Source organism: Heloderma suspectum, chromosome 5 (genome assembly GCF_057233095.1).
Source record: "Heloderma suspectum isolate Gila_16-S chromosome 5, 16-S_ref, whole genome shotgun sequence".
In the NCBI taxonomy this organism is placed as follows: domain Eukaryota; kingdom Metazoa; phylum Chordata; class Lepidosauria; order Squamata; family Helodermatidae; genus Heloderma; species Heloderma suspectum.
The window spans coordinates 124341688-124368233 of record NC_139462.1 but is presented as its reverse complement, the minus strand read 5'-3'; the positions used below and the strand labels follow the sequence as shown (position 1 = coordinate 124368233).

Sequence of the window (26546 nt, the reverse complement as noted above, 5' to 3'; positions counted from 1 at the left end):
TTTAATTGGGCATATCTCCCCCTATCGCTGTTGCCTTTTGCTTTCCTTCTTTCTTGGGCTGGTTCCAGTGTCTCAGCAGACAGCCATCTTGCCTTCTTGGTTTTCTTTTTCTTTGGGACGTTTTTTGTTGCTGCCTCCTGAACAATGTTGCAAACTTCTGTCCATAGTTCTTCCGGGACCCTATCTACTAAATCTAGTCCCTTAAATCTATTCTTCACCTCCACTGCATATTCATGAGGAATATTAGTGAGCTCATATCTAACTGATCTGTGGGTCTTCCCGATTCTCTTTAGTCTGATTCTAAATTGTGCAATAAGAAGTTTGTGATCTGAACTACAATCAGCTCCAGGTCTTGTTTTTACCAACTGCATAGATGTCCGCCACCTTTGGCTACAAAGGATGTAGTCAATCTGATTTCGGTGTCGACCGTCTGGTGAAGTCCATGTATAAAGTCATCTATTAGGTTGTTGGAAGAGAACGTTTGTTATGCACAGTGAGTTGTCTTGGCAAAATTCTATCAGCATATGTCCTGCTTCATTTTGTTCTCCCAGATCATGCTTGCCTATAATTCCAGGTGTCGTTTGACTACCCACCTTAACATTCTAGTCTCCTGTAATGAAAATAAGATCTTTTTTTGGCGTACTATCCAGTAGGTGCTGCAGATCCTTATAGAACTGGTCTACTTCTGCTTCTTCAGCATCTGTGGTTGGGGTGTATATTTGGATCACTGTGATGTTAAATGGCTTACCCTGAATTCCAATTGAGATCATTCTGTCATTTTTTGGATTGTATCCAAGCACTGCTTTAGCCACTTTATTATTAATTATGAAGGCAACTCCATTTCTTCCATGGTCCCCTTGTCCACAATAGTAGATCTGGTGGTCATTTGATGTGAAGTGGCCCATTCCAGTCCATTTCAGTTCACTTACACCCAAAATGTCAATATTTAATCTTGACATCTCCCCAGTAACCACATCCAATTTTCCCTGGATCATAGATCTTACATTCCAGGTTCCTGTGGTGTGTTGATCTTTAGAACATTGGATTTGTCATTCCCAACAGCACCATCGGCTGCTAGCCATCCTTTTGGCTTTGAGCTAGCTGCGTCATCACATCTGGGGCTAGTTGAACTTATCCTCTGTTCCTCCCCAGTAGCATTTTGACCATCTTCCGACCTAGGAGTCCCATCTTCCGATGGTATACCGACATATCTCTGGTTGTACTGATCCATTTAGTTTTCATGGCAAGAATACTGGGATGGGTTGCCATTTCCTTCCCCAGGGATCATATTTAGTCTGACCTGTCTGCCATGACCTCCTGTCTTGGGTGTCCCTTCATGGTTTAGCTCATGACATCATTGAGGTGCTCAAGCTCCAGCACCACGACAAGGTAACGATCTCCTTTGCTGGAGCTCCTAACCCCTAGACCTCAGCAAAAAAAAGTAAATGTTTACAATGAAAAATATCCTATGTCAGTATAATTATCATGATGGTTTGTTTAAAATACCAAAGAACAAAACTAGTAAGGCAACGGGTGCAGTTTGCTGCTGTCTTACATTTTACACACATTTTACCAACTTCCTATCAGAACACTGGAGCACTCTACTGGGCACACTCAAAGTAATTATTATGAACATCTACCAACTATATGCAAGAAATAAAAACAAATATGCAGAGTATCCAAACATTAGACTCCTTCTATAACCTACATTCAACACATGTAACATGTGAATAACACCCCTAGAGTGAGTCTTCAGCCCTACACCTATTCCCACCACACAGAAAGGAAAGAGCAGGGATCTTGTGCTGCATTTCCACTTTCGGAAAGATAGTGGGAGGCCTTGATCTTTCCACTTCCCCCACCTGTACATTCTGTGCCCCCCTCCCAATTTTCTGAGTGTCAAATTGCACATTATTTTGAAGCTGTAGATAATAGGTGTGCTTTACTTTCTTTTTGCTCAAAAGTAAGTGCAGGAAACCTGATATGGATCAAGACTAATGTGGGTCCCAATTAAAATCATTTCAATTCAGTCATTTTTTGCAACGTAAATTACAACCCCCCTTGGCCTGGATTGTGACCACAGCAGGGTACAAAGGGCAAAAGCCCCCTATGCCTTACATTCTAGGGTCCTGTGCCTGCAATTTACATGACAACTGGATCACTTTGGGCCAATGTAATTTGCAGGCATGTGGGCCCTGATCTGGAGTGCAGCCACAACAGGAGGCAAAGGGTTAAAGCCTCCTACCCCACACACTAGGGTTCCAGTCCATGTAGTTTGATCTTGAGAGGTCACATTTCATAACTAAAGGAACATGCATTGCGCATAGAACCCACCAGATTTCTACTGCAGCATAGAATCCCTCTGCAGTGAAACCGAGCATGCACGATGTAACTTTTCCATGAGCTGCTGCCCCAAGCTTTAACAGGGACAAGAAACACTTAATAACCTTTGAACCACGGCATAATGTCAAATGCGATAGTAACAGTGGGGTCTCCCAAGGATTTATATTGGGATTGGTACTTTTTAACTTATTCATAAATGATCTGGAATTAGCAGTGAGCTGTGAGGTGACCAGTTTTGGTGATGACACCAAATTATTTAGGGTGGTTTTAAAAAAAGGATTCTGAAAAGCTCCAAAAGAATCGCTCCAAACTGGGAGAATGGGCATTAAAATGGCACATGTAATTCAATGTGTAAAGGCAATGTGAAAATGTAGTCATCCAGACTGGGGCAAAACATCCAAACTTCATGGATATGCTGATGAGATCTGAGCGTATTCGAAGACAAATTCGATGTTGGGCATAATTAGAAAAGGTATTGAAAATAAAAACTGCCCTTATGCAAATCTATGGTGCAACCACACTTCGAATACTGTGCACAATTCTGGTCACCACATCTCAAAAGGGATATTGTTGAGCTGGAAAAGGTGCACAAAAGTGCAACCATAATGATCCAGGGGCTGGAACAACACCCCTATGAGGAAAGGTTACAACGCTTGGAAAAAAGGCAAGTAAGGGGAGACATAGAGGTGTACAAAAGTATTCCTGGTGTGGTGAAAGTGTATCGGGATAACTTTTCTCCCTCTTTCATAATACTAGAACACAGTATTCCTATGTCATCCTATGAAGCTGAATGGTGGGAGATTCAGAACAGATAAAGGGAAGTACAGCACATAGTTACTATGGAATTTGCCACCACAAGATGTAGTGTTGGCCACCAATTTAGATGGCTTTATAAGGGGATTAGACATTCATGGAAGATAAGGGTATCAATGGCTACTAGTCATGGTGCCTATATATATTGCCTCCAGTATCAGAGGCAGTATGCCTCTGTATGCTAGTTCCTGGGGAACACAAATGCAAAGGTGCTATTGCACTCATGTCCTACTTGTGGGTTTTCTGCAGGCAGCTGGTTAGTTACTGTGTGAACAGAGTGCTGGGCTAGATAGGCTTTTGGTCTGATCCAGCATGCTGTTCTTACGTTTTTATTGAGAGAGTGCAGAAGGTTTTTATGGGATACACATCTCTGTCCTCTGTGGACCACTTTGAAATATCTTAAGGTCTGGGCAGGCACATATGGGAGGAGGCGATCCTTCAGATAACCTGGCCCGAAGCCATTAATGGCTTTAAATGTTAATACCAGCTCTTTGAATTGGGCCTGGAAATGGACTGGCAGCCAGTGCAGCTGGAAAAGTACTGGCATAATATGAGCTCGCTGGCCAGTCCCTGTTAACAATCTTGCTGCCCTGTTTTGGACCAACCTAAGAAATAGAGATGGTGGGCAACTGCAGGCTGATGCTTTCCTCTGCCACATTCTCAGCCACCAAGAAAAAGAAGGGGGGAAGGAATAAGGGACTCCTGTCACATCTGTCTGGGATGTTATGTAGAGGGGACTAAAGAGAGTAGCAGGGGGCAAGGGAGAGAAGGGGGGTCTAGATAGGAAGCTGGCAAGCTAGCAGGGGGATCAGGGAAGCCATGCTCATCTACAAACCAGGAAGAACAATGTCTGATTCTGATACTCTTGAGTCATCTGCCACTGCAGATCCCAGATTATGATGTGCCACCCTTAATGGAAGTTTTGATATTAGAAACCCTCCAAGACCCATCTCTTCAAATTGAACAAATTGCAAGATTAACTTCTCAGGATCCTATAATGGTCCATTCCTTAAACTGAGCGTGGAGGGGACAGCCAGTGGAGAAACTACTGAGGAATTCAATTCATTTGCAAGCCAATTCAAGTTCTCTGCCCCAAAAGGGTATCTTCTGTGGGGAAACCATGTTGTCATTCCAGAAGACAGTTGTCAAATCATCTTGGCCACATTATAAGCAGCATATCTGGAAATTGTATGCATGAAAGTTTTAGCTAGAAGCTATGTCTGGTGGCCTGGAATTGACTCTGACATTGAAAAGACAGTCAATGAGTGCAGCACATGTTAGGCTACTTGGCATAGCTCACGAAAGACACCTACATTCCATGGGAAGTGAGCAAGAAGCCTTGGTCAAGAATCAACATTAATTTTTGTGGGCCCATTCCAGGGAAAGGTCATGGTAGACTCCTACTAAAAATAGCTTGAAATGCTCTTTGTCCAATCACAAACATTTGCTGTGACAATCACAGCTTTGCACCAATTATATGTCATACACTATAGTTTCTGATAATGGGTCTGCGTTTATATCCATGAATTTAAGGAATCTGTGGACAGAAAACTTATCCAAGCTATCACTTGCACCTTGTCATTCTCAAACAAACGGTTGAGCTGAATGGATGTTGCAATCAACAAAAGATGCCCTGAAGCGGATTGTTGTAGGATACTGGCCAACAAGATTTGCAAGGTTCCTCATTGCTCAACATTTCACTCTATGTTCAACAACAGGAGTCAGTCCTACTGAGTTGCCAATGGAGTGATATCTCAAGATTTGCCTTCACCATCTCCATCCAGACTTAGCTGAGAACATGCAGTATAAACAAGAACATATTCTGGATGCTGTTCAGTCAGCACCTATTCTGGGTTCATTTGTACCTCAAGAACTGGCTTTTCCTAGGAACTATGAATCTGGACCAAGGTGGGTTCCTGCCACAATTATTGAAGTCCTGTATCATACAAGGTGCAGAGTGCAGGTGGGCTGGTGTGGCATCATCATGTTGATCAACTGAGAGGGTGTTCCTCTCAGAGCATGGCTGGCTGGGGAATGCTGGAAGTTGTGGGACTTTTTTCTTGTAGGACTTTTTTCTTTATAAACATACATAGGATTGTGCCCTAACTGAAGGAAGAAATCATTTTGCCTTGCCCACAGCAGCTGCCAAAGTGGTCACCTGAGGCTTCTACACCCATTGATAAAATACAGAAGTAGCACCATGAAAGGACATCCCCCCCGCTCCATTGGTTAAAAGATTGATGAGATTCACATGACATAATAACTCATGGTGGGTTGTCAGCCCTGTTTGTTTCAAGATGGCTTGATATGACATCCGAATCTGGCGCAGCTTCTTCAGTGTAATTCCTTAATTGCACACAGCCTGAAAACCCATGGCTTGTTGCGGGTTGTTCAGGGTGGTTTGTTTTCAGAGTGGCTTGTCATGATGCGCCAGCCCAGCATGATAGCTTGTGCATGGCTTGTCAGAAAGGGCTACAGAGCCTCCTGGCAAGAGCGGCAGAAAATCCGGTTGCCCATTGCAATCTTGTTAATGATATCATCTCTCTATTATGTCTTGAAATGACACTGTATATTAGCAAATTTGCACAGATCTCTCCAAAAGTCTTTTTTTTTAGTTAAGTTTGCGCTAATCTCCCTGAGCGCATTTGCGCTCATTAGCAGAGTAGGCTGCTGAAGTTGTGCCACAAAGGCCGAGGGGATACATGCCAGGACTGAGCAGGAGGACTAAGGGGGAAACAAGCCATGACAAGCTGCAGAGCACCTGATCGTCTTGTCAGGAGTAACGTGGCTTAGCAAGCGAACAACCAACCCACGGTAGCTTATATTCAGGGTGGCTTGTCATAATGGGAGAACCAGCCCATTATGTTAACTGTGGGTGGGGGGTGTTATGTATGCCAGGGGATGCTATGCTTCAATGTTAGTGTTTTTTTGATCTCTTGAGCTCTTGTAGTTTGCATGTTCCCGTAGCTCATAGGAGGAGTTTTTTCCAGACTTGTTATCTAGCAGTAAAGGGCAGTTGTGTTATAAGGTCTGCTTGATCTGTACATGTATTCTTGCAGCCCCAATACAACAGTGGGGCAGAAAAAGACTTTGTATAGATTAACATTACACATCTTAACTATTCTTAACTTATAATGTCTTATAATGACAATAATGTCTGAGTGGAATTGCTTGATGGGGGGAGGGGGGGACTGAATACTTAGATCCATGAAACAGACACATTTGTGTGTAACAAACCTACAAAAGTCACCTTCTAAGCAGAAACAGGTTTGAGAAGTGGTCATTTGGAATGGAGAGAGAGCAAGAGGAAATTGTGCTTAACCCAACTGGACCTTTTGTATTCTGAATTGACCCCCAGCCACTTTCCCTACTTGTTGAGTTCCAAATGCATGCTCCCCCTTCACAAATATATACTTGGATCCCAGCCAGGAGTGGGGAGCAGCTTAGGGGTATATATGGAGGCAAATTCCTGTTATGTACTGTGTGTAGTTCAACCGTAAGGTAGCCCTGCACAATCTACCAAACCAAACAGTCCACTAGCTATATGTGGCAGTCTACCAGAGGCATGTAAACCTCCAGTTTTTATCTGAAGCTTCAAAAAGGGTGGTGCTGGTGCTGTCAGGCACCTGGCAGACCACAATCCATAGCTGATGGGCTGCATTTGGCTTGGTGGGCCACAGTTCTGTAGGCCCAAACTTTATTATCTGTGGTTTTGTTCCAGTTTTACAGTGTTATAGAAAGGTTATTGAAAGAATACTAATGCATACTTAGAATTCAGCATCCTGAGATTTTTAGGTTTCTCCCCCTCCTTCAAATTAAACTATTATAGCCATTGTAGCTACAACCATAGACTTGAACATATGTGGGCAATGTCTTGTGAAATCTCCAAATAACTGTTTAGAACTTCACCAAATCAATGAAAGGCACACGTTCTTGACAAGCCTGACTAAAGTACATTGGTAGTTTTCACCAGAATTGGAAAGAAATACAGACAGGACCAGAAACAAGGATAACTGTTTTGGCAGTTGGCCTCTGTACACCACCACATTGAAGTTGAAAGGAAACACACCCAGATGGGAGCGAAGTCAGGACTTTCAGCTGTAATTCAAGGGGTTTGACAAGAGTGAGGCACTAACCATTCAGGAAGTACAGCCAGTGGCATACACACACACCCATCATTGGTGGCTCATAAATAATGGTACGAATGGCTGACAAGCAGTTGCATGGCCAGGTGTGGCCTGTTTCCTGGGTACCCCATGACCAATCAAGCAGATAAAAGGCTTGGAGGTGGTTCTTACATTTGCATTTGGTAGCTGTTCACTGGAACTCCCAACATGAGGTCCAAAGAGGTCCAAAGAGGTGTCCATGCAAGTGAAGGAGGCCATCATTAGGCTGAGGAAGCAACATAAACCTATCGAGAGAGATAGCAAAAACAGTGGGACTGGCCAACACAACAGTTTGGAACATCCTGAAAAAGAAGGAATTAACTGGCAAGCTCAGCAACAGCAAAAGGCCTGGAAGACCACGGAAGACAACTAAAGTGGATGACCGCAGAATTCTGCTCATGGTGAAGAGGAACCCTTTCACAACATCTAGCCAGGTCAAGAATGCTCTTGAGGAGGTAGGCATGTCATTGTCAACATCTACAGTCAAGAGACGGCTTTATAAATGTAAATACAGAGGCTTCACAACAAGGTGCAAACCACTGGTAACACTCAAGAACAGACAGGCCAGATTATCCTTTGCCAGCAAACACCTAAAAAAGCCTGCCCAGTTCTGGAATAAGACTCTCCCACACTGGCGGTGTTCAAGACGAGGCTGGACAGCCATATGTCAGGGATGCTCTGACTTGGATTCCTGCATTGAGCAGGGGGTTGGACTCGATGGCCTTGTAGGCCCCTTCCAACCCTACTATTCTATGATTCTATGATAAGAATCTTTGGACTGATGAAACCAAGATTACCTTGTACCACAATGATGGGAAGAGAAAAGTATGGAGAAGGAAAGGAACAGCTCATGATTGAAAGCATACCACATCATCTGTCAAACATGTTGGAGGCAGTGCTATGGCATGGGCATGTATGGCTGCCAATGGAACCAGGGCACTGGTGTTTATTGATGACCTGACTGCTGATAAAAGCAGCAGGGTGAATTCTGAAGTGTATGGGGCTATACTTTCTGCTCAGATTCAGCCGAATGCTGCCAAACTGATAGGACACCACTTTATATTGCAGATGGATAATGACCCCAAACATACAGCAAAAGTTACCCAAGAGTTACTCAAGGCAAAGAAGTGGGATGTTTTTCACTGGCCAAGTCAGTCACCTGATCTCAACCCAATAGAGCATGCTTTTCACTTCCTGAAGCAGCAGCTGAAGGCAGCTGCAGTAAAGGCCTGGCAAAGGACCTCGAGGGAGGAAACTCAGCATTTGGTCATGTCCATGGGTTCCAGACTTCAGGCAGTCATTGACTGCAAAGGATTTTCATCCAGGTATTAAAGGCGATCCTGAAGTTTGAAATGATGTTGGTTTGTTCCATTACTTATGAGCCACCAACGATGGGTATGTCTGTATGCCACTGGCTTTACTTCCTGAATGGTTAGTGCCCCACTTTTGTCCAATCCCTTGAATTACAGCTGAAAGTCCTGACTTGGCTCCCATCTGGGTGTGTTTCCTTTCAACTTCAATGTGGTGGCGTACAGAGGCCAACTGCCAAAACAGTTATCCTTGTTCCAATATTTCTGGTCCTGACTGTATATGATATGCTGAGCTTGAACTAAAAAGTACAAATGTGTCAATTTTCTGCACTTAGAATAATAGAATAGTAGGGTTGGACAGGGGCCTACAAAACCATCGAGTCCAACCCTTTGCTCAGTGCAGGAATCCAAGTGAGAGCATCCCTGACAGACGGCTGTCCAGCCTCCAGTGTGGAAGAGCCCACTATCTCCCTAGGTAATTGGTTCCATTGTCATATTGCTCTAACTGTCAGGAAGTTTTTCCTGATGTTCAGCCGGAATCTGTGGTTTCCTGTCTTTCCCCTCAGTCTTCTCTTCTCAAGGCTAAACATGCCCAGTTCTTTCAGTCTCTCTTCATAGGGCTTTGTTTCCAGTCCCCTGATTATCTTTGTTGACCTCCTCTGAACCCTCTCCAGTTTGTCTGCATCCTTCTTCAAGTGTGGTGCCAAGAACTGGACACAGTACTCCAGATGAGGCCTAACCAGTACTGAGTAGAGGGGAACTAGTACTTCCCGGGATTTGGAAGCTATGCTTCTATTAATGCAGCCCAAAGTAACATTTGCCTTTTTTGCAGCCACATCATAGCTTGTGATCGACAACAATTCCAAGATCCTTCTTGCTTGTAGTGTTGTGCCACGTATGCCCCATCTTGTAACTGTGCATTTGGTTTCTTTTTCCTAGGTGCAGAACTTGGCATTTATCCCTATTAAATGTCATTTTGTTGTTTTCTGCCCAGCGCTCCAGTCTATCCAGATCACTTTGAATTCTGTTTCTGTCTTCCAGAGTATTAGCTATCCCGCCGAATTTTGTGTCATCAGCAAATTTGATCAGCATTCTGTGCGCCGCCTCCTCTAAGTCATTAATACAAATGTTGAAGAGCACTGGGCCCAGGACCGAGCCCTGCGGTACCCCGCTCATTCCCTCTCCCCAGTTTGAGAAGATCCCATTGATAAGCACTCTTGGTGTCCGATTCTGTAGCCAACTGTGGATCCACCTGATCGTTGTTTCACTTAGCCCACTTTGAGCTATTAGCTTAACAAGTGCTATTTTTAAAAGCAATAGAATTTTGAGACTTACAGTGATGGAACCTGTGTCTATGGGTCTGTGACTCAACTTAACTAGTGATGGCCACCAATTTGGATGGCTTTAAAGGGGGTTAGATAAATTCCTGGAGGAGAAGGCTATCAATGGCCACTAGTCCCGATGGCTATATGCTACCTCCAGTATCAGAGGCAGTAAGCCTATACACACCAGTTGCTGGGGAACATGGGTGGGAGGGTGCTGATGCACTCAGGTCCTGCTTGTGGATTTCCTGTGGGCAGCTTATTGGCCTCTATGTGAACAGAATGCTGGACTACGTGGACCCTTGGTCTGATCCAGCATGGCTCTTCTTATGTTCTTAAAGGGGCACTCCTGTGCTCCTTTAATACACCAGTTCTTAGTACTCTGTGAAACTCTCCCACCATTCTGTTATGCTCTAGCACACATACGGACAACCTGTGAGCCACTTGTAATCCTTGGCCAATTTCATGTGCCTCACCCTCCCTATTCCCATGCTCCTCAGCTGTTTCCAGAGCCAGTCTGCTGGGCAATGGGATCACTGAGATGCCATTGCATGCCTTGCCCCTGCAGTGATTGCCGCACTCCTCTGCTGATCCCAGCATCAGTCAAGTGAGGAGCAGTTGGATCTCAGTGCATCAGGAGGAAGGTTTAAACCTCCGCATCCCTGGGATGGGGAAGTGTGTGTGTGGTGTGTGTGTGTGTGTGTGTAGGGAGGCGTGTGTGTGTGTGCACATGTGTAAGTGGTGGAGGAGACTGTGTGCGAGAAAAAGAGAGAACAGAGGGGGAGCCTGGGCCCCACCACTGCCGGCTTCACCACTGTCAGCCGTCAGCCTGCTGCCTCTGACCTGCCACCCATTTCCACATATAGTCCTCGGAGGCAAAAAGACTGGCCACTCCTGCTCTAAAATGACCAGGAGGCAAAACCTAGAGTGAGCCTATGTAGAGAAGGGTCCCTTCCGCTCCTAACCTCGGTATCTTGAGCATGAAGGTCTGATGGGACACATCAAGTGTGTTCAGCAGATGCCAGGAGAATGCAGGGTTCTCAATCCTGGGGAGGACTTATTTAATTCATATCCTGCCTTTCACCAGACAATTGGCACTCAAGGTGGCTAACAATAAAATCCAGCTTAAAAACAAAATCTTAATTAAAACATAACATAAACAAATAAATTGAAAACACAATTAAAATACAACAAAAATAAAGAAATAGCACCAGCTAATTAAAACTCCCTTCAGTAACAGACCAGCTTACATGCCAAAGGCCTGCCTGAATAAAAATGTCTTTGCCTGCAAGCAGAAGGACAACCTAACTTCCCTTGGCAGTGAATTCCAGATCCTGGGAGTGGCCCCTGAGAAGGCCCTCTCTAGCATCCTTACCAAACGTGCCTCTGATGGTAATGGTATCAAGAGAAGGGCCTCCCCCAAAGATCTTAAAACCTGCCTAGGCTAATATAGGAGAAGGTGGTTTTTCAGGTAGCCTGATCCCAAGTTGTATAGTGCTTTCTAGGTTATAACCAGCATTTTGAATTGTGCCTGGAAACAGACTGGTAGCCAGTGAAGCTGTTGTGACAAGGGAGTCACATGCTCCCTGTAACAGTCTGGCTGCAGCATTCTGGACCACCCAACCTGAAGTTTCTGAACAGTTTTCTGAGGTAGTGTCAGGAGCGCCCTAGCTGCCTCTTAAAGTCCCTTCCAGTAGCCAAAACAAGACGCAGACGAAAGGGATTCTTTCCAAGGCTTTATTCCTTTACAACTTAATGACTCTTTCAGATGCTAATTGCCAGTGACTAAGCAAGGAACTGCAAAGGGTATCTTAGCAGGGTAACCTAAGCTCCATGTACGCAGTTGATCCTCGTTTAGAGGAGAAGGGCAGGAAAGCTCTGAAACTTATGGGCTAGGAGGAGAGGTTCCCCCCCTTACCAGTGGGGCATTGGGGTGCAGCTGTTGCCGTAGTGCTAAGCGGGCTGAGCATCTCCTCTCGGCTCCCTCCACCTCGCGCCTCTCTCTGCGCCGGTGCCTTGTGTCTAGCAACAACCAGTCTCTCGCTGTTTCGCTGCCAGGGTCATTATCTCTCTCAGGAATGTGAGCGGGGGGGGGGGGGCTCTCCCTGCAGCTGCGCCTTCTATCCACACCCACTTGGCCAGTCCCCCTCTGACCAGTTTTATAAGCTGTGAAGGGCAACAGTCCAGCCCCAAACTGGTAGGCCTTACCTCTCCAAGGATCTTGTCCACATCCTTGGGCTGTACAAATTGAAAAAGTATCCATTAGACCTGGGCAAGCAGAGGCCCAAGTTACATCCACTGGGCCCGTATCAACTGTAGCATCCAAGTAAGCACAGATACAATTGATTTGCATGACAATTTGCAAAGTGTCAGGCAAATTGATCACAATAGGCTATTGAGTTGTTAACATTTTCTTCTAGTGGGCCAGAGAGTAATAGGCCTTTGATCACCCCAGAAAGCTTCATTGGGTGGCTCTATGCAGATGCAACGGTGATGGAGAAGTACCATTTCTTTGCTGCCCTCACTATCAAGGAGTAGACTTTCAAACGAGCTCTAGCCAGTGTCTGGTCGGATTTGTTCTGAATTTTCTGCCAATGTCTCTTGTAGCTATCTTAGTCATTTCATTGTCCCCAGCTCCCTGGGGAGCTCATTTGGTTCCACTCAGCGAGAGAGGATGCTCAATAGCAATTGTGTCAACTGCCCAGGCATTTCCCTATTGCAGAGGTCGATGAGGGCTTTAACATAATCACCTGCCAAAGTAACAGAAAATCTCCAAGAGCCATCAGGAAATCATCCAAATCCATCATTCTCTTGGGGCAGACCACCTTAATTAGTCCCCCTGCCCTTGCAGAGGCTCCAAGTTCCAGCAAGTCTAAACCTCACCAGGTAGTGGGTTTTAGACAACAGAACTATAGAAAGTTCCTCTATCCTCAGATCACCAGCATCCCCACACTACACAGAAAACCATAACCAGAGTGTGCTCTGCTGAATGAGTGGGGCAAGATACTAATTGGGACAGAGCCATGGTTGCCATGGAAGCCATGAAGTCCTGAGCCACTCCCAACAAGACCGCCTCAGGATATTTGTTGAAGTCCCCCCACCACAACAGGCCAAAGAGACTCCAGCGTCACTCCTAAGACTATGCTGGCTAGCTCAGGAAGGGAGACCGTTGAGCAGGCAGTACACCCACAGACTCATAATTTAATTCTATCCTGAACACCCACCTTCAGATCGGCACACTCGGAACTGGAAGACTGTGGAATGGGATACCTGGATGGGGATACGGTCTCGATAGACCACTGCAACTTTGCCTCCTCACCCTCAAGGTGTTTTCTACTGCAACACAGAGGACAAAGGTGAGCAAAGCTGGGTGATATTTACTTGCCTAGTCTCATCTAACTAGGTCTTTTGATACAGGCCAGGTTGGCACATCCTGGATCAAGTCCTGATGGTAAGTTTCCACCCACCCATTCATCAACCTGGCATTCAGCAGTAGTACCCAACCCAGGCTACTCAGGTTATCTCTGAAATGGGATACCAACACCCTGTTGCACTCCCCACTCCATAACAACCAAATTTCCTCCTGCCACCATATCTACTTCTGCCCTCTAGTGTTACAATGGCCCCTGTCTGTGTCCCTTCACCTCTCTGTTCCTTTTTGAAACGGATCTCTTCCACCAGCAAGCGATAACTGTAGTTCTAATAAAAAACATGCAAAACTGGCAGGCAGATATATAGGCAATCACTTTCCTCCTCCCCACTGCCCAACAAATAGGATGGCTCTAATCTTTGCTGAACATAATCTCAGCTGAACATGGGGCCACGGTGGCTTAGTGGTTAAGACGCTGAACTGCAGAATGGAAGGTCGGCAGGTCAGCAGTTCGAGACCTGAGTGCTGCGTGACGGAGTGAGCTCCCATCTTCAGCCCCAGCTTCTGCCAACCTAGCAGTTCGAAAGCAAGAAATTGCAAGTAGATAAATAGGTACCGCCTCGGCGGGAAAGGTAACAGCGTTCCGTGCACCTCGGTGTTCAGTCATGCCGGCCACATGACCACGGAAGCGTCTTCGGACAGCACTAGCTCTTCGGCTTAGAAACGGGGATGAGCACCGCACCCTAGAGTCGGACACAACTGGTTGGGGACACCTTTACCTTTTTTTAAATCTTTGCTCACACCTAAAAGGCTCCCCTAAATGGGCCAACCCTTTGGTAGCAACTCCATCTCCAGGTAGTCCACCTTTTTATGCTTCAGCCCCAGGAAGCTGATGCAAGGTGGCAGGAAGTCCCTGGAAGAAAGTACCAAGTCAGGGGCCTAGTTCCACAAGGAGACAGTGTTCTCTGGCCCCAGGGGTCTCACTGGAATAGCCACAGGGATCAGGAAAGCAGTAGCATGGTACTGCATACTCGCAGTCTACCTGGGCAGGTGGTCTCTCTATTCTAAGTGTGTTCAGCTGAACATGCTTAGAATCCTCCTTCAGATCTTCATGCAAAGCCAGGAAGTCAAACCAATTTAAATATAAGACACATTATTTATAATGATCATTTACTGAGTGAACAAGCTAATATATCTAAAACTGTTGCAACTAAGTGTCAGCACTTAAGTCTACCTGGCATTAGTATTAAGGGCATTCAAAACATTTTTAATCCCTTGGGAAGCAGGAAACCCCAGAGCAAGCCCAGAAGTGGAATTCCCTCTCCAATAACCCTACACGCACGTGGATACCATGCTCTGCGGTGTCTTGGATGAGGGTTCCTTCAGGCTTTCAGGGTCTTGGACAGCCTGCGCACTCACCTCTCTGATTCTCAAGGCGGGACACGGGGGGCTCTGTCACATGGAGCTTTTATCCTACCATTGAGAGGGCTCCCTCATGGGAGTTTGTGGGCCCTTTAGATGACTTTGTGAACCTCCAGGGTGTCTCTCACCATTTTCCCCGGCCTATCCTTTGTTTTTCCCAAACGCAAAAAATGTATTTTTTCCAGCCCACAGAACAGGACCACCATGACCTCCTCGTGAAATTCTCCACTAGTGCAAAGAAACCGCTGTGTCTGGCAGCTGTAGGCATTTGTTTTCAGCTGTTGGGGGTGCAGTCAGACTGACGAAGGCATTGAGGATGGGCTGCGGGGTATATCACACCCGGGAGATCCTGAGTGGGGATCTCCTTGGCAAGGAGGGAAGAACAAGCGGGAGACACCAGCTGTCAGGTCTGCATGGCCTCCTTCCTTGCTTGCAAGGAGCCCGTGAAAGCTGGAGTCAGGCAGCAGAGGCAGGAGTCACCTGCCAACTGTGCTCTGTCCCTTCCTTGCAAGGAGGGGAGAGCACATGGTTGGAAGGCAACTCCTGTCTCCACTCAAGTCTACATGGGTTCCTTGCTTTCCATAAGCCAGTGAAGGCTGGGGGGGGGGGGTAAGCAGCAGAGATCTTGAGCACATGAAAGGAATCCAGCAACTCACTGGAAAACCAGTGCAGGGGGTGGGGCTTCCCATCCCCCGTGAAAAGGTAAAGCATGGACCATGGCAAAATGGGGACCCCCTTAGAAAGGAGCACAATCCCATCCCACAATGACACCAGATGAGGGAAGCACCGGGATTGATGCGGATTTCTGCCCCCTGAGATGGAGCCCCAAGCTAGTAGACTGCTGTACCATGCACTTCGCTCTGCCTGGAGCCCTGAAGGCTGCCACAGATGCATTAGCAGCACACCCACTACCTGCAGAGGCTGGCTGAACACTGTGGCGTTGATGGCAGGGAGGAGGTGGGGGTATACTCTGCAGTGCACAGCAGTGGTGTCCTCCTCCTTCCTTTCCTCCAGTAAGTACACTGTAAGCCCTTCAGCTTGTCACCTTGCCCACCAAGATTTGTATTCACACCTATTCATTTGAATAGGCCCTATTTGATCCTTCCCTCTGCTTTTCCTGTCTTTCTGTAATCTCACTATATCCTGTTTTCCCGGCCCAATTTTGGAGTCACAGATTAATCCATATTTCAAACATATTCCTACTTTATTTTACACTTACATATATCTTCTCATTGAACTGTACATGTAAAGACCATTTGACAGACACTAAATATGTCCTACGTCACCTGTGTTGTGTTGTTGTGTCACCTCATATGCATGTTGGATCCCTTCCATGTTGTAACTTGCATGTTGACTAAGCCTGTCAGGGTTGCCTCTGAGCACATAGTGTCAGAGCAGTTCAGATTCGGAGGAAGAGCTGCAAAACGTGGAGGAGGAACTTTCCCAGCCTTCAGAGGCACAGCTGGTTGGAGAGGGGCCCCCTTCACACATCTCTGTGATAGATAGTGAACTGGGGGAGGCGGGGGCAGGAGAACCTGAACTCTGAGACGCCAGGCGCAGACGCAGCGATAAGCGGTAGATGGCAGGGGCAGAGCTTAGGTGGTCTGCCCGATTGGCTCGGCGTCAACAGCTGTGTCTAGAGGTGTCACAGGAGAGAGGGAGATCTTCCCCTCCCACCCCTTAAGTTAGGATAGTTTGCCACCTTTTCCCAAACGTAGCTTCCCTTTGATCTCCTTGAAGGCTTTTTCTTTGTGAGTCACTAGCAATTTGCACGTGTATAACCCATTAGAGTAAGTGGATTAAAGCCGTGGAATTGAAGCCTCTTGTCTGTGTTTGATTTAGCTTTTGGAGTTCTCAGAAGGGGCAAAGGGGATCCTGACAGCACCCCTGTCAGAAAAGGGAAGGAGGTCTCTGATCCAGTCCTTGCCTAATGCTTTCTAAGTCTATCCCTTGAAGAGGGCAGAGTATAGAAGCCTGTACCAACCCAAAATACATACATATGTAAAACATAGACATTGGTTTTATTTCATGTGCTCATTCTGGTTCTGGTAGCGCCAATAGCCCTAATGCAGACCTTTGCCTGCAATACATCAGAACCAGGGCTGCCCAGAGGAAATTGGGGGCCAAGGCAATGGCATTGGGCGGGGGGGGGGGGTGTGCTGTCACACACAAATACTACAATCATTTTGAAAATATGTATAATTGAAAGCCCATAAATCCAATAAAACATATAAAAGAAACTAAGTTGCCCAGTCAGCCTGTCAGGAAAACGAAAACCCCAAAAGCTTCTCAAACAACTATAGTATACATATAAATACCTACATAATTAAAAAGTAAATATTCAGTAGGTAATTAAAACTATTTCAGACCTAATGTTAAAGTAGGATTGGAGATTAACGTCCCCTCCGTTACTGGGCCGAGTATTTTCGTGTTTAAATATAAGTTGTTCATCTCTTACAAATGGACTGTCAAGGGCTCCTTGGAGGGCTCTCTCAGTCTAATCCAGTAGCCAAGTCCAGACACAGACAAAGGGATTCTTTTCAAAGCTTTATTCTTCTTTTATAACTTAATAACTCTACAGGTAGCAACTAGATCTGAGCAGCAGCATCCCTATGCCCTAAGTTGGAACAGTTGGTCCCTGTTTGAAAGGCAATTACTGGCAGACCCCTGAATATAAGGACTAGGGAGAATCCCTCCCCTTTTCCCTTGGCTCCTCTGGGCGCAACCGTTCTTTGAGCGCGAACCATTTGGTGCCGCGCTCTGCGTCTGCGCCGCGCATCCCCCCCCAGTCTGCTATCTGTGCTGAGTCACTCCCTGGACTGCTTTCTAAACTAGGAATGTGGGTGGGAGGAATCTTCGTCAGCTGTTGGTCCTGGGAAAAAAGGAGCGCGCTCCTCTCCCGAAGGAGCGACTGCTCTTCCTCAGCATCAGAACTACTCTGGGATTCTATGGGCTCAGTGTCCACCCTGACATGGACAATATTTTAAAGAAAATTTTGGTGAAAAAAATTGTTAAACATTTACTGTTTTTCATTTAGTTAAAATTTATAATTTCGTATTAGCGACAGCCTGAGTAGCTTGTTGGCAAAGTATTAGGGGGCGCTCCGACCCCACTTCAAAACGCTGTCACTGCGGGGGCAAATCAGCGTGGCACTGGCAGGTCAGGAAGCTGGGTGGCGATCGCTGCCCGGGCGATCATAATAAGCCAGGTTTCGGCGGCCCTTGACACTGTTTTTTACTTTTGCATTTTATTTGTTAAGTTAAAAACTGGAAATAAAAGGTGGGGCCCTTAAGTACCGGGTTAAATAAAAATGATTAAAAATTAAATGGCCAATGCGCCTCGAGATGGAGAAGGGGCTCCTATCGGTCTGGAGCTGCCCGGGCTCTCAGTCTGCCATAGGTATTTTTTCAGAATCAGTGCTGGATCAGATTCAGATGTGTTGCAAACATTAAACAGAAATGGAAACAAAAAAATTAAGCAAGGCCTTTTAAATAATGTTTTATGCCTTTTAAAGGTTTTATTGTGGTTGTATTGTTATATTGTGGTTTTAATATTCTATATATTTTAAATTGTTTTATTGTATGTTGTTTGGTTTTAGTTTTTGTGAACCGCCCAGAGAGCTTCGGCTATTGGGCGGTATAGAAATGAAATAAATAAATAAATAAATAAATAAAATAATATTAAACAGCAGAATTTCCTGAAATAAAACCATAGGATGTTCCCCCTATACTGCTGTACTAATCCACCACTAATAATGAGTAGGTAAATGTAATTTTTTTTTTATTGCTACAACATGGTACTTGCTTGTTTACTGTTTTATCCTCCACATCCTCAATCCACAAACACTTTTTAAAACTAATTAATGTTAAATGAAACTGAATGCACAACAGATCATTGTATACTGCAAAAATTAGAGCCTGAACTGAGTACATAGATGGGTGGAATTAGGGGGATTCTAGGAAAAAACAAAAACCCAGGTACTTATTTGAATTCTAGGAAAATCGATTAAATGGTAGTTGCAGAGCAACTGTCTTCAAGGAACATAATTAAACGCTAAAGCGGAATTTTTTTACCTTTCACAAGATTATAATTATTTTTTGAAATCCTGAGTTTTTCAAAATGTAAAAAAATGCCCTCCTTGCCTCAGCTCATGTGAATGGCTCCCATTTTATCAAAAACAAACAAATAGCACTTGCTGGGGGTCCCCACTGCATGGGGCCTAGGGTGAATTGCCCTGCTCCCCCCTCAGGCAGGCCTGATCAGAGCTAAACTGTGGAGGGGACCTGGGCATGTGCACAAACCCAACCCCAAATATCCCCATGTGAACAGCTGCTCTTAAAGTAAACTGGAAAACTGTTACAGTTCACTTACAACCCTACCCACACTTGGGAACCCTTATAAAGCAGGGCTCCTGAAAATGCAGAGCTTTGTAAGTGCATTTGCCTGAATGTGCTTTCAAAGCTCTTTTAGATCTCTGCACAGCCATGCGCATGGGGATTTGGGGGTGAGATTTGCCTGTGCGCCCATGTCCCTCCCCCAGTTTAGCTCTCAGGTGTTGTATGTGAATGCCTGCATATGTCTCCTGAGTGTACAAAGTCAAGTGCTTTATTGTTTTATTGAAACCTTATTCTTAATCAGTAATCTGATTCCCACCCCCACCCCCTGGTTTTGTTCAAGTTTAGGTTCAACAGAGACTTTAAGGTTCAGGTTTTGTTCTGGTTCAGGGGAAAACAAGTTTCATTCCAGTTTTTGGTTTAGTCTCAGTTTGACTCTCTGTACTGAAGGACAAGATTGGAGGGAGTGGGGGCATTGTGTATGCAGCTGCACAGCCCTCGTTATTTGTTTGCAGCAAATGCCTGAAGAGGGATTAACTGTACTGCTAGAGACACCACGAGGGCGCAGTGTGTTTCTATGCACAGCACCTTGAAATCAACCCCCACCCCACCCCACCCCACCCCCTCATCCTCACTCCCTCTCCGATGATAACAATGGGCTTTTGCTAGAGATTAAATACGTAGAACATTTGGAAGGGTCAAGTTCAGTCCGTTGATGTTTTATTGAATTAAATAAATATCTTAGAACAATTATGGACTCGATGGCCTTGTAGGCCCCTTCCAACCCTACTATTCTATGATTCTATGATAAGAATCTTTGGACTGATGAAACCAAGATTACCTTGTACCACACTGATGGGAAGAGAAAAGTATGGAGAAGGAAAGGAACAGCTCATGATTGAAAGCATACCACATCATCTGTCAAACATGTTGGAGGCAGTGCTATGGCATGGGCATGTATGGCTGCCAATGGAACCAGGGCACTGGTGTTTATTGATGACCTGACTGCTGATAAAAGCAGCAGGGTGAATTCTGAAGTGTATGGGGCTATACTTTCTGCTCAGATTCAGCCGAATGCTGCCAAACTGATAGGACACCACTTTATATTGCAGATGGATAATGACCCCAAACATACAGCAAAAGTTACCCAAGAGTTACTCAAGGCAAAGAAGTGGGATGTTTTTCACTGGCCAAGTCAGTCACCTGATCTCAACCCAATAGAGCATGCTTTTCACTTCCTGAAGCAGCAGCTGAAGGCAGCTGCAGTAAAGGCCTGGCAAAGGACCTCGAGGGAGGAAACTCAGCATTTGGTCATGTCCATGGGTTCCAGACTTCAGGCAGTCATTGACTGCAAAGGATTTTCATCCAGGTATTAAAGGCGATCCTGAAGTTTGAAATGATGTTGGTTTGTTCCATTACTTATGAGCCACCAACGATGGGTATGTCTGTATGCCACTGGCTTTACTTCCTGAATGGTTAGTGCCCCACTTTTGTCCAATCCCTTGAATTACAGCTGAAAGTCCTGACTTGGCTCCCATCTGGGTGTGTTTCCTTTCAACTTCAATGTGGTGGCGTACAGAGGCCAACTGCCAAAACAGTTATCCTTGTTCCAATATTTCTGGTCCTGACTGTATATGATATGCTGAGCTTGAACTAAAAAGTACAAATGTGTCAATTTTCTGCACTTAGAATAATAGAATAGTAGGGTTGGACAGGGGCCTACAAAACCATCGAGTCCAACCCTTTGCTCAGTGCAGGAATCCAAGTGAGAGCATCCCTGACAGACGGCTGTCCAGCCTCCAGTGTGGAAGAGCCCACTATCTCCCTAGGTAATTGGTTCCATTGTCATATTGCTCTAACTGTCAGGAAGTTTTTCCTGATGTTCAGCCGGAATCTGTGGTTTCCTGTCTCTCCCCTCAGTCTTCTCTTCTCAAGGCTAAACATGCCCAGTTCTTTCAGTCTCTCTTCATAGGGCTTTGTTTCCAGTCCCCTGATTATCTTTGTTGACCTCCTCTGAACCCTCTCCAGTTTGTCTGCATCCTTCTTCAAGTGTGGTGCCAAGAACTGGACACAGTACTCCAGATGAGGCCTAACCAGTACTGAGTAGAGGGGAACTAGTACTTCCCGGGATTTGGAAGCTATGCTTCTATTAATGCAGCCCAAAGTAACATTTGCCTTTTTTGCAGCCACATCATAGCTTGTGATCGACAACAATTCCAAGATCCTTCTTGCTTGTAGTGTTGTGCCACGTATGCCCCATCTTGTAACTGTGCATTTGGTTTCTTTTTCCTAGGTGCAGAACTTGGCATTTATCCCTATTAAATGTCATTTTGTTGTTTTCTGCCCAGCGCTCCAGTCTATCCAGATCACTTTGAATTCTGTTTCTGTCTTCCAGAGTATTAGCTATCCCGCCGAATTTTGTGTCATCAGCAAATTTGATCAGCATTCTGTGCGCCGCCTCCTCTAAGTCATTAATACAAATGTTGAAGAGCACTGGGCCCAGGACCGAGCCCTGCGGTACCCCGCTCATTCCCTCTCCCCAGTTTGAGAAGATCCCATTGATAAGCACTCTTGGTGTCCGATTCTGTAGCCAACTGTGGATCCACCTGATCGTTGTTTCACCTAGCCCACTTTGAGCTATTAGCTTAACAAGTGCTATTTTTAAAAGCAATAGAATTTTGAGACTTACAGTGATGGAACCTGTGTCTATGGGTCTGTGACTCAACTTAACTAGTGATGGCCACCAATTTGGATGGCTTTAAAGGGGGTTAGATAAATTCCTGGAGGAGAAGGCTATCAATGGCCACTAGTCCCGATGGCTATATGCTACCTCCAGTATCAGAGGCAGTAAGCCTATACACACCAGTTGCTGGGGAACATGGGTGGGAGGGTGCTGATGCACTCAGGTCCTGCTTGTGGATTTCCTGTGGGCAGCTTATTGGCCTCTATGTGAACAGAATGCTGGACTACGTGGACCCTTGGTCTGATCCAGCATGGCTCTTCTTATGTTCTTAAAGGGGCACTCCTGTGCTCCTTTAATACACCAGTTCTTAGTACTCTGTGAAACTCTCCCACCATTCTGTTATGCTCTAGCACACATACGGACAACCTGTGAGCCACTTGTAATCCTTGGCCAATTTCATGTGCCTCACCCTCCCTATTCCCATGCTCCTCAGCTGTTTCCAGAGCCAGTCTGCTGGGCAATGGGATCACTGAGATGCCATTGCATGCCTTGCCCCTGCAGTGATTGCCACACTCCTTTGCTGATCCCAGCATCAGTCAAGTGAGGAGCAGTTGGATCTCAGTGCATCAGGAGGAAGGTTTAAATCTCTCCGATGATAACAATGGGCTTTTGCTAGAGATTAAATATGTAGAACATTTGGAAGGGTCAAGTTCAGTCCGTTGATGTTTTATTGAATTAAATAAATATCTTAGAACAATTATCTGAAATACACCATGAAGATGTCTGAACATTACTAATAGCCAAGCTCCCCCCACCACACCCCCACAGCAGAAGCTAAAAATCTATATTTAGTTACCTGCTTAGATTTTAAATGCTCAAGATCTCCCAAAGCTCCTCATACCCAAATATGGACTTAGGAGCAAGTCTTCATGTTCTTCATCTTTTTTCTTTTTTAAAGGTATCTTGAAGGTAGCTGACATGAAAGAGGTATCTGAAGTTCATATGTTTGCAGCAAAATAAAAAGCAATTAAAATGTTGAGGATAGCTTGCAAACAAGCCAAAATCTTCAATGCAGTGTTTTCCAGACTTCTGATACCCAGGGCACAGTGGTTTCCTGAGATAAAACTGGATGCACATTTTTCAATGATAAAAAACAAAACAAAGGAACACCTGCCTGTTTCAGACCAGAGTTTAGGCTATCTCATCTTGGCTCAAGCTCCACAAAGCCAGGAAATGGGAAGCCAAGGCTGATCCTTAGCTGATGTGCCCATTGATCAGTGATGATGTGCAATGTCACAAATCGTGCTTGCTTGCAACTTACCCTCCAGGCACCGACATGGATATGCCACATTGTCTTGGTCCTTTATTACCTTATGAAGCACCTGAACCTTACTGTTTTGCTAGAGGACTCCTCCTGTCAGTACCTGGCAGGATGAATTGAACAGTGAGTGAGGGCCCTCTTTTAGCTTTAAGGCGAGATGCTTCATAAGGCAACACGGGACCAGGACAACGTGGAGCATCTTTGCTGACCAAGGAAAAGTGTGGGTGCACGGAGAGTAAGTTGTAAGCAAGCATGAATTCTGGTCTTAAACCAGCAGGTTTTTTATCATTGAATTTCCCTGGTTTTTGAAAAGGGAATTTATAATTACAGGGTTAGCAAGTCTGCCCTCTCCCCACTGTATTTGAATTTGCTTCCTTGCAGGTTTATCTGTATGATGAATGGGATTATAAATACTTAGTTAAAATTTAATTTCAAGAATCAGGATTCTGAAATCTCAGGGAGAACTTCCACGGAGAGAGAAGGCTGTCCTCGACAGACAGTCATGCTCCTCGTGTCTTCCCCTGCAGGAAGACTCCTTCCTCTGGAGAAAGGAACTCTTTGGATGTAACCCCCTGTATTTTGTTTTATGGTTAAATTTGTCAAATTTGATGGTTTCATGATGGCAACTATGTCTGTGAGTTCCATATTACAAACTGCTTGTGCTGTGTTGTTTGTTTTAAGCTTCAAGGAATTCAAACATGTATAGTTGCTATCAAATTAATTGTGAAGAGGTAGGCAAATGCCTTGATATCTAGTTTCAGCTTCTTACAGTTGCTCTTTGCATTATTATCCCCTTTACATTTCAAGCTCATAAATGATAAGCAGCACTTGACATTTAAAAGTGATTTTCTTGTTGTGCACTTGTATGGTCAAAGAGTAATGATAATCCTATTAAAGATCTTATGTCATAGAGGAGGGGGTAGGTTCAATGTGTGTGCGGTGGAAGTTTTATTTTGATTGGCTGGATGCAAAGCAGAAAGGGAGGGACTTTTGAGAGGGGGGAGGATTTATGACTTGATATAGTTAGATCAGGGATTTCTGTGGGAAATGCCCAGACATTGCGGTTCCTGATGATCTCACATTGGCAGCAGTGTACTGCTGAGCAAGAGGGAGTGACCTGGTAGCTGATTATTGAATGAGATACAGAAAACAGCTGAAAAGGGAGAGAGAAGAAGCAGCGTGTGTGAGAGCAGCAGTCAGAGTAAAGAGGGAAACAGAGGAGCTAAGAGAGAGAGAGAGAGAGAAAAATAAATGCTCATGCTGAATGTCTTCCAGGTGTACTGAAAAATAAAAAGCCCCTTTGGAAATGGATACAAGGACCATTTGCTGCCTATAGATCAGGGGTTATGGACTGACTGACTGTGGAGCGGGGGGAACGACTTCACAGCTCTGTTGAATAAAATGCTAAGCTATGCATAACTGATTTGGCAAGGCAGACTAAGAAATGCGGCTGCATGAAATGCTGGCAAGTAAATCCAAGCTACTGATGCATATAGAACAGCCTGCTCTGTTGTAAGAGTAGAGAAAAACGGAATGGAGGCAATGCAAGGAGTGTTATAATAGAGGTCTGCATTCGGTCGTTGGATTTAATAACGAAAGGGTGAAGCCAAGAGAAGTCTGCCTCGTGAATGGCGGAGTTGACATGAGATACTATGCTGAATTCTGAGAGATGGTAGACATTAAATCTGACAACTGTGCAAAGAGAGACCATGGAGAAGTCAAGTAGTGAGGATTCCTCAATTCACCGGAGTCCATCTTTGGATAGCAAAGACTCAGACTTTACTAAACCTTCTACCTCAGGCAGGCAGTTTGGTCGAGGCTTCACTGCTGGAGCTTTTTATGGTACCACTGGATCACACACAGAGAACCACAACACAGCTGCAACTGAGACTGGTTTAAAAAGTGACAAATACAATGCACCCAAAGGCAGCAAATATGTGGTCTTTTACCTGGATCTATCATTTGTTTTCCTTTTAGAATTTAAGAAGTGCAGCATGGCGAGAGGCTGCTTGTGTTGTTTGAAATACATGATGTTCCTTTTCAATTTAATATTTTGGGTGAGTACTGCATCTTCTATTCATTAAAAATTCCTTTTTCCTACCTCGGTGTGAGGACAATATATTGTTTAAGCTTAACAGTTAAGATCCCCCATCCCCCAGCTTTCTTTTACATATATTTACAGTGCTAAATCCATGTCATATGCTAGCGAGAGAAAAATCCCAAGTATTATATTTTGTTTGCCTTTCTCATACTGTACTTTGACTAGATTGTAACTGTGTATTGGGCAGGCTGCATTAAAGAAAACACAGCCTTTGTCCTAGCCAAGACTATTCATATCAGCACAGTGGTAGCTTTTGAATTCTCCTTTAATGTCTTGTAGGACACCAAGCTGCAGTTAGTATGCAGCTGTCCCTATTCATCTGACTCACTTTCCTAAAAAAGAAAAAGAAAAAGTAATTGCTAAGTTACTTTTCAGTATGAATGGAATTTAGTCTTTTCCATTCATTAGTGAGCTTAAAAAAACAAAACAAAAACAACACAGCCTGGCCCTTAATATTGTCAGTACAAATGATAAATGTTGTGGACTTCATCTCAGCCACTTTTGCTCATGGTGAATTAAGTTTGCAGACCGTAGGGATCATAATTTGCTGTGCTGTGGGATGACAATTGATTTTCCTCCATCAGGTAGCCAGGAGGTATTTGGAATTGCAACATTGCAATCATGTTTCAGTAAGCCAATCCTAGAGATCAAAATAATGTCATGTATACTTGGAAAATCAGGCAGTCAATGCCAGTCAACAAATAGTTTTTAGTTTACAAAGATTATGAGGAAAGTAATTCATATCTGTGATCCATTGGAACACATCCAGTTGCAAAGTTTTGTTGATGAAAGCCAACGATTAGCAGGTTTGAATTATTAGAAAAAGGTAAAATAATGTTCATAGATTTGGGCTTGAAGATCAAGGTAATAATCTAGATATAGAAATGCTAGTAGCCAATTATTTTCTTTTATGATTTTTATAATAAACCGGCATAATTTGGGTTAAATTTTGCTTAATTTGGATTAAATTAGAGTTCAGAAGGTATTTTTTTGTTTCTTGGCAGCTGGCTTTTCTGTCTGATTGGCCCATTTTATCATCTGAAGGCCAGATGTACTGGGAGGACTGGACAGGGTGTGTTGGTATTCCTGAACAGTTAATGGACGGGAGGCAGGTGTAGTTATCTTCTTTAAAGATAACTATCCAAATTGAATGTTCTCCCAGTCATAATTGTCTTATATCCCAGCTCCTTCACCCCTTGTGTTTGTATCCCACCAGCTCACTTAAACAGCAGAAATTTGCCCCATTCACTTCTAGATTAATTTCATAATAGAATTGCGGGTATAGGATGTTACAATGTTACTGTATGGGCTTCATCTTTGGTATCTGTTCATTGTTCTGTATAATGCTACCACATGTCTTG

The 26546-nt window shown here is 44.7% G+C and overlaps 1 protein-coding gene across 20 annotated transcripts in view; it reads left to right on the top strand.

The window, feature by feature from the left end:
• The window catches only part of TSPAN9 (tetraspanin 9), a 311820-nt gene that overhangs the window by 111196 nt on the left and 174078 nt on the right, over nucleotides 1–26546 (top strand). For 8 of the 20 annotated variants that reach the window (XM_084859961.1, XM_084859962.1, XM_084859981.1 and 5 more), the window contains one exon: nucleotides 25062–25141. In XM_084859961.1, coding sequence (XP_084716087.1) covers nucleotides 25079–25141 — 63 coding nt within the window. In that variant the 5' untranslated portion in view covers nucleotides 25062–25078. The other 12 variants (XM_084859974.1, XM_084859965.1, XM_084859969.1 and 9 more) reach the window with 4 other exon arrangements.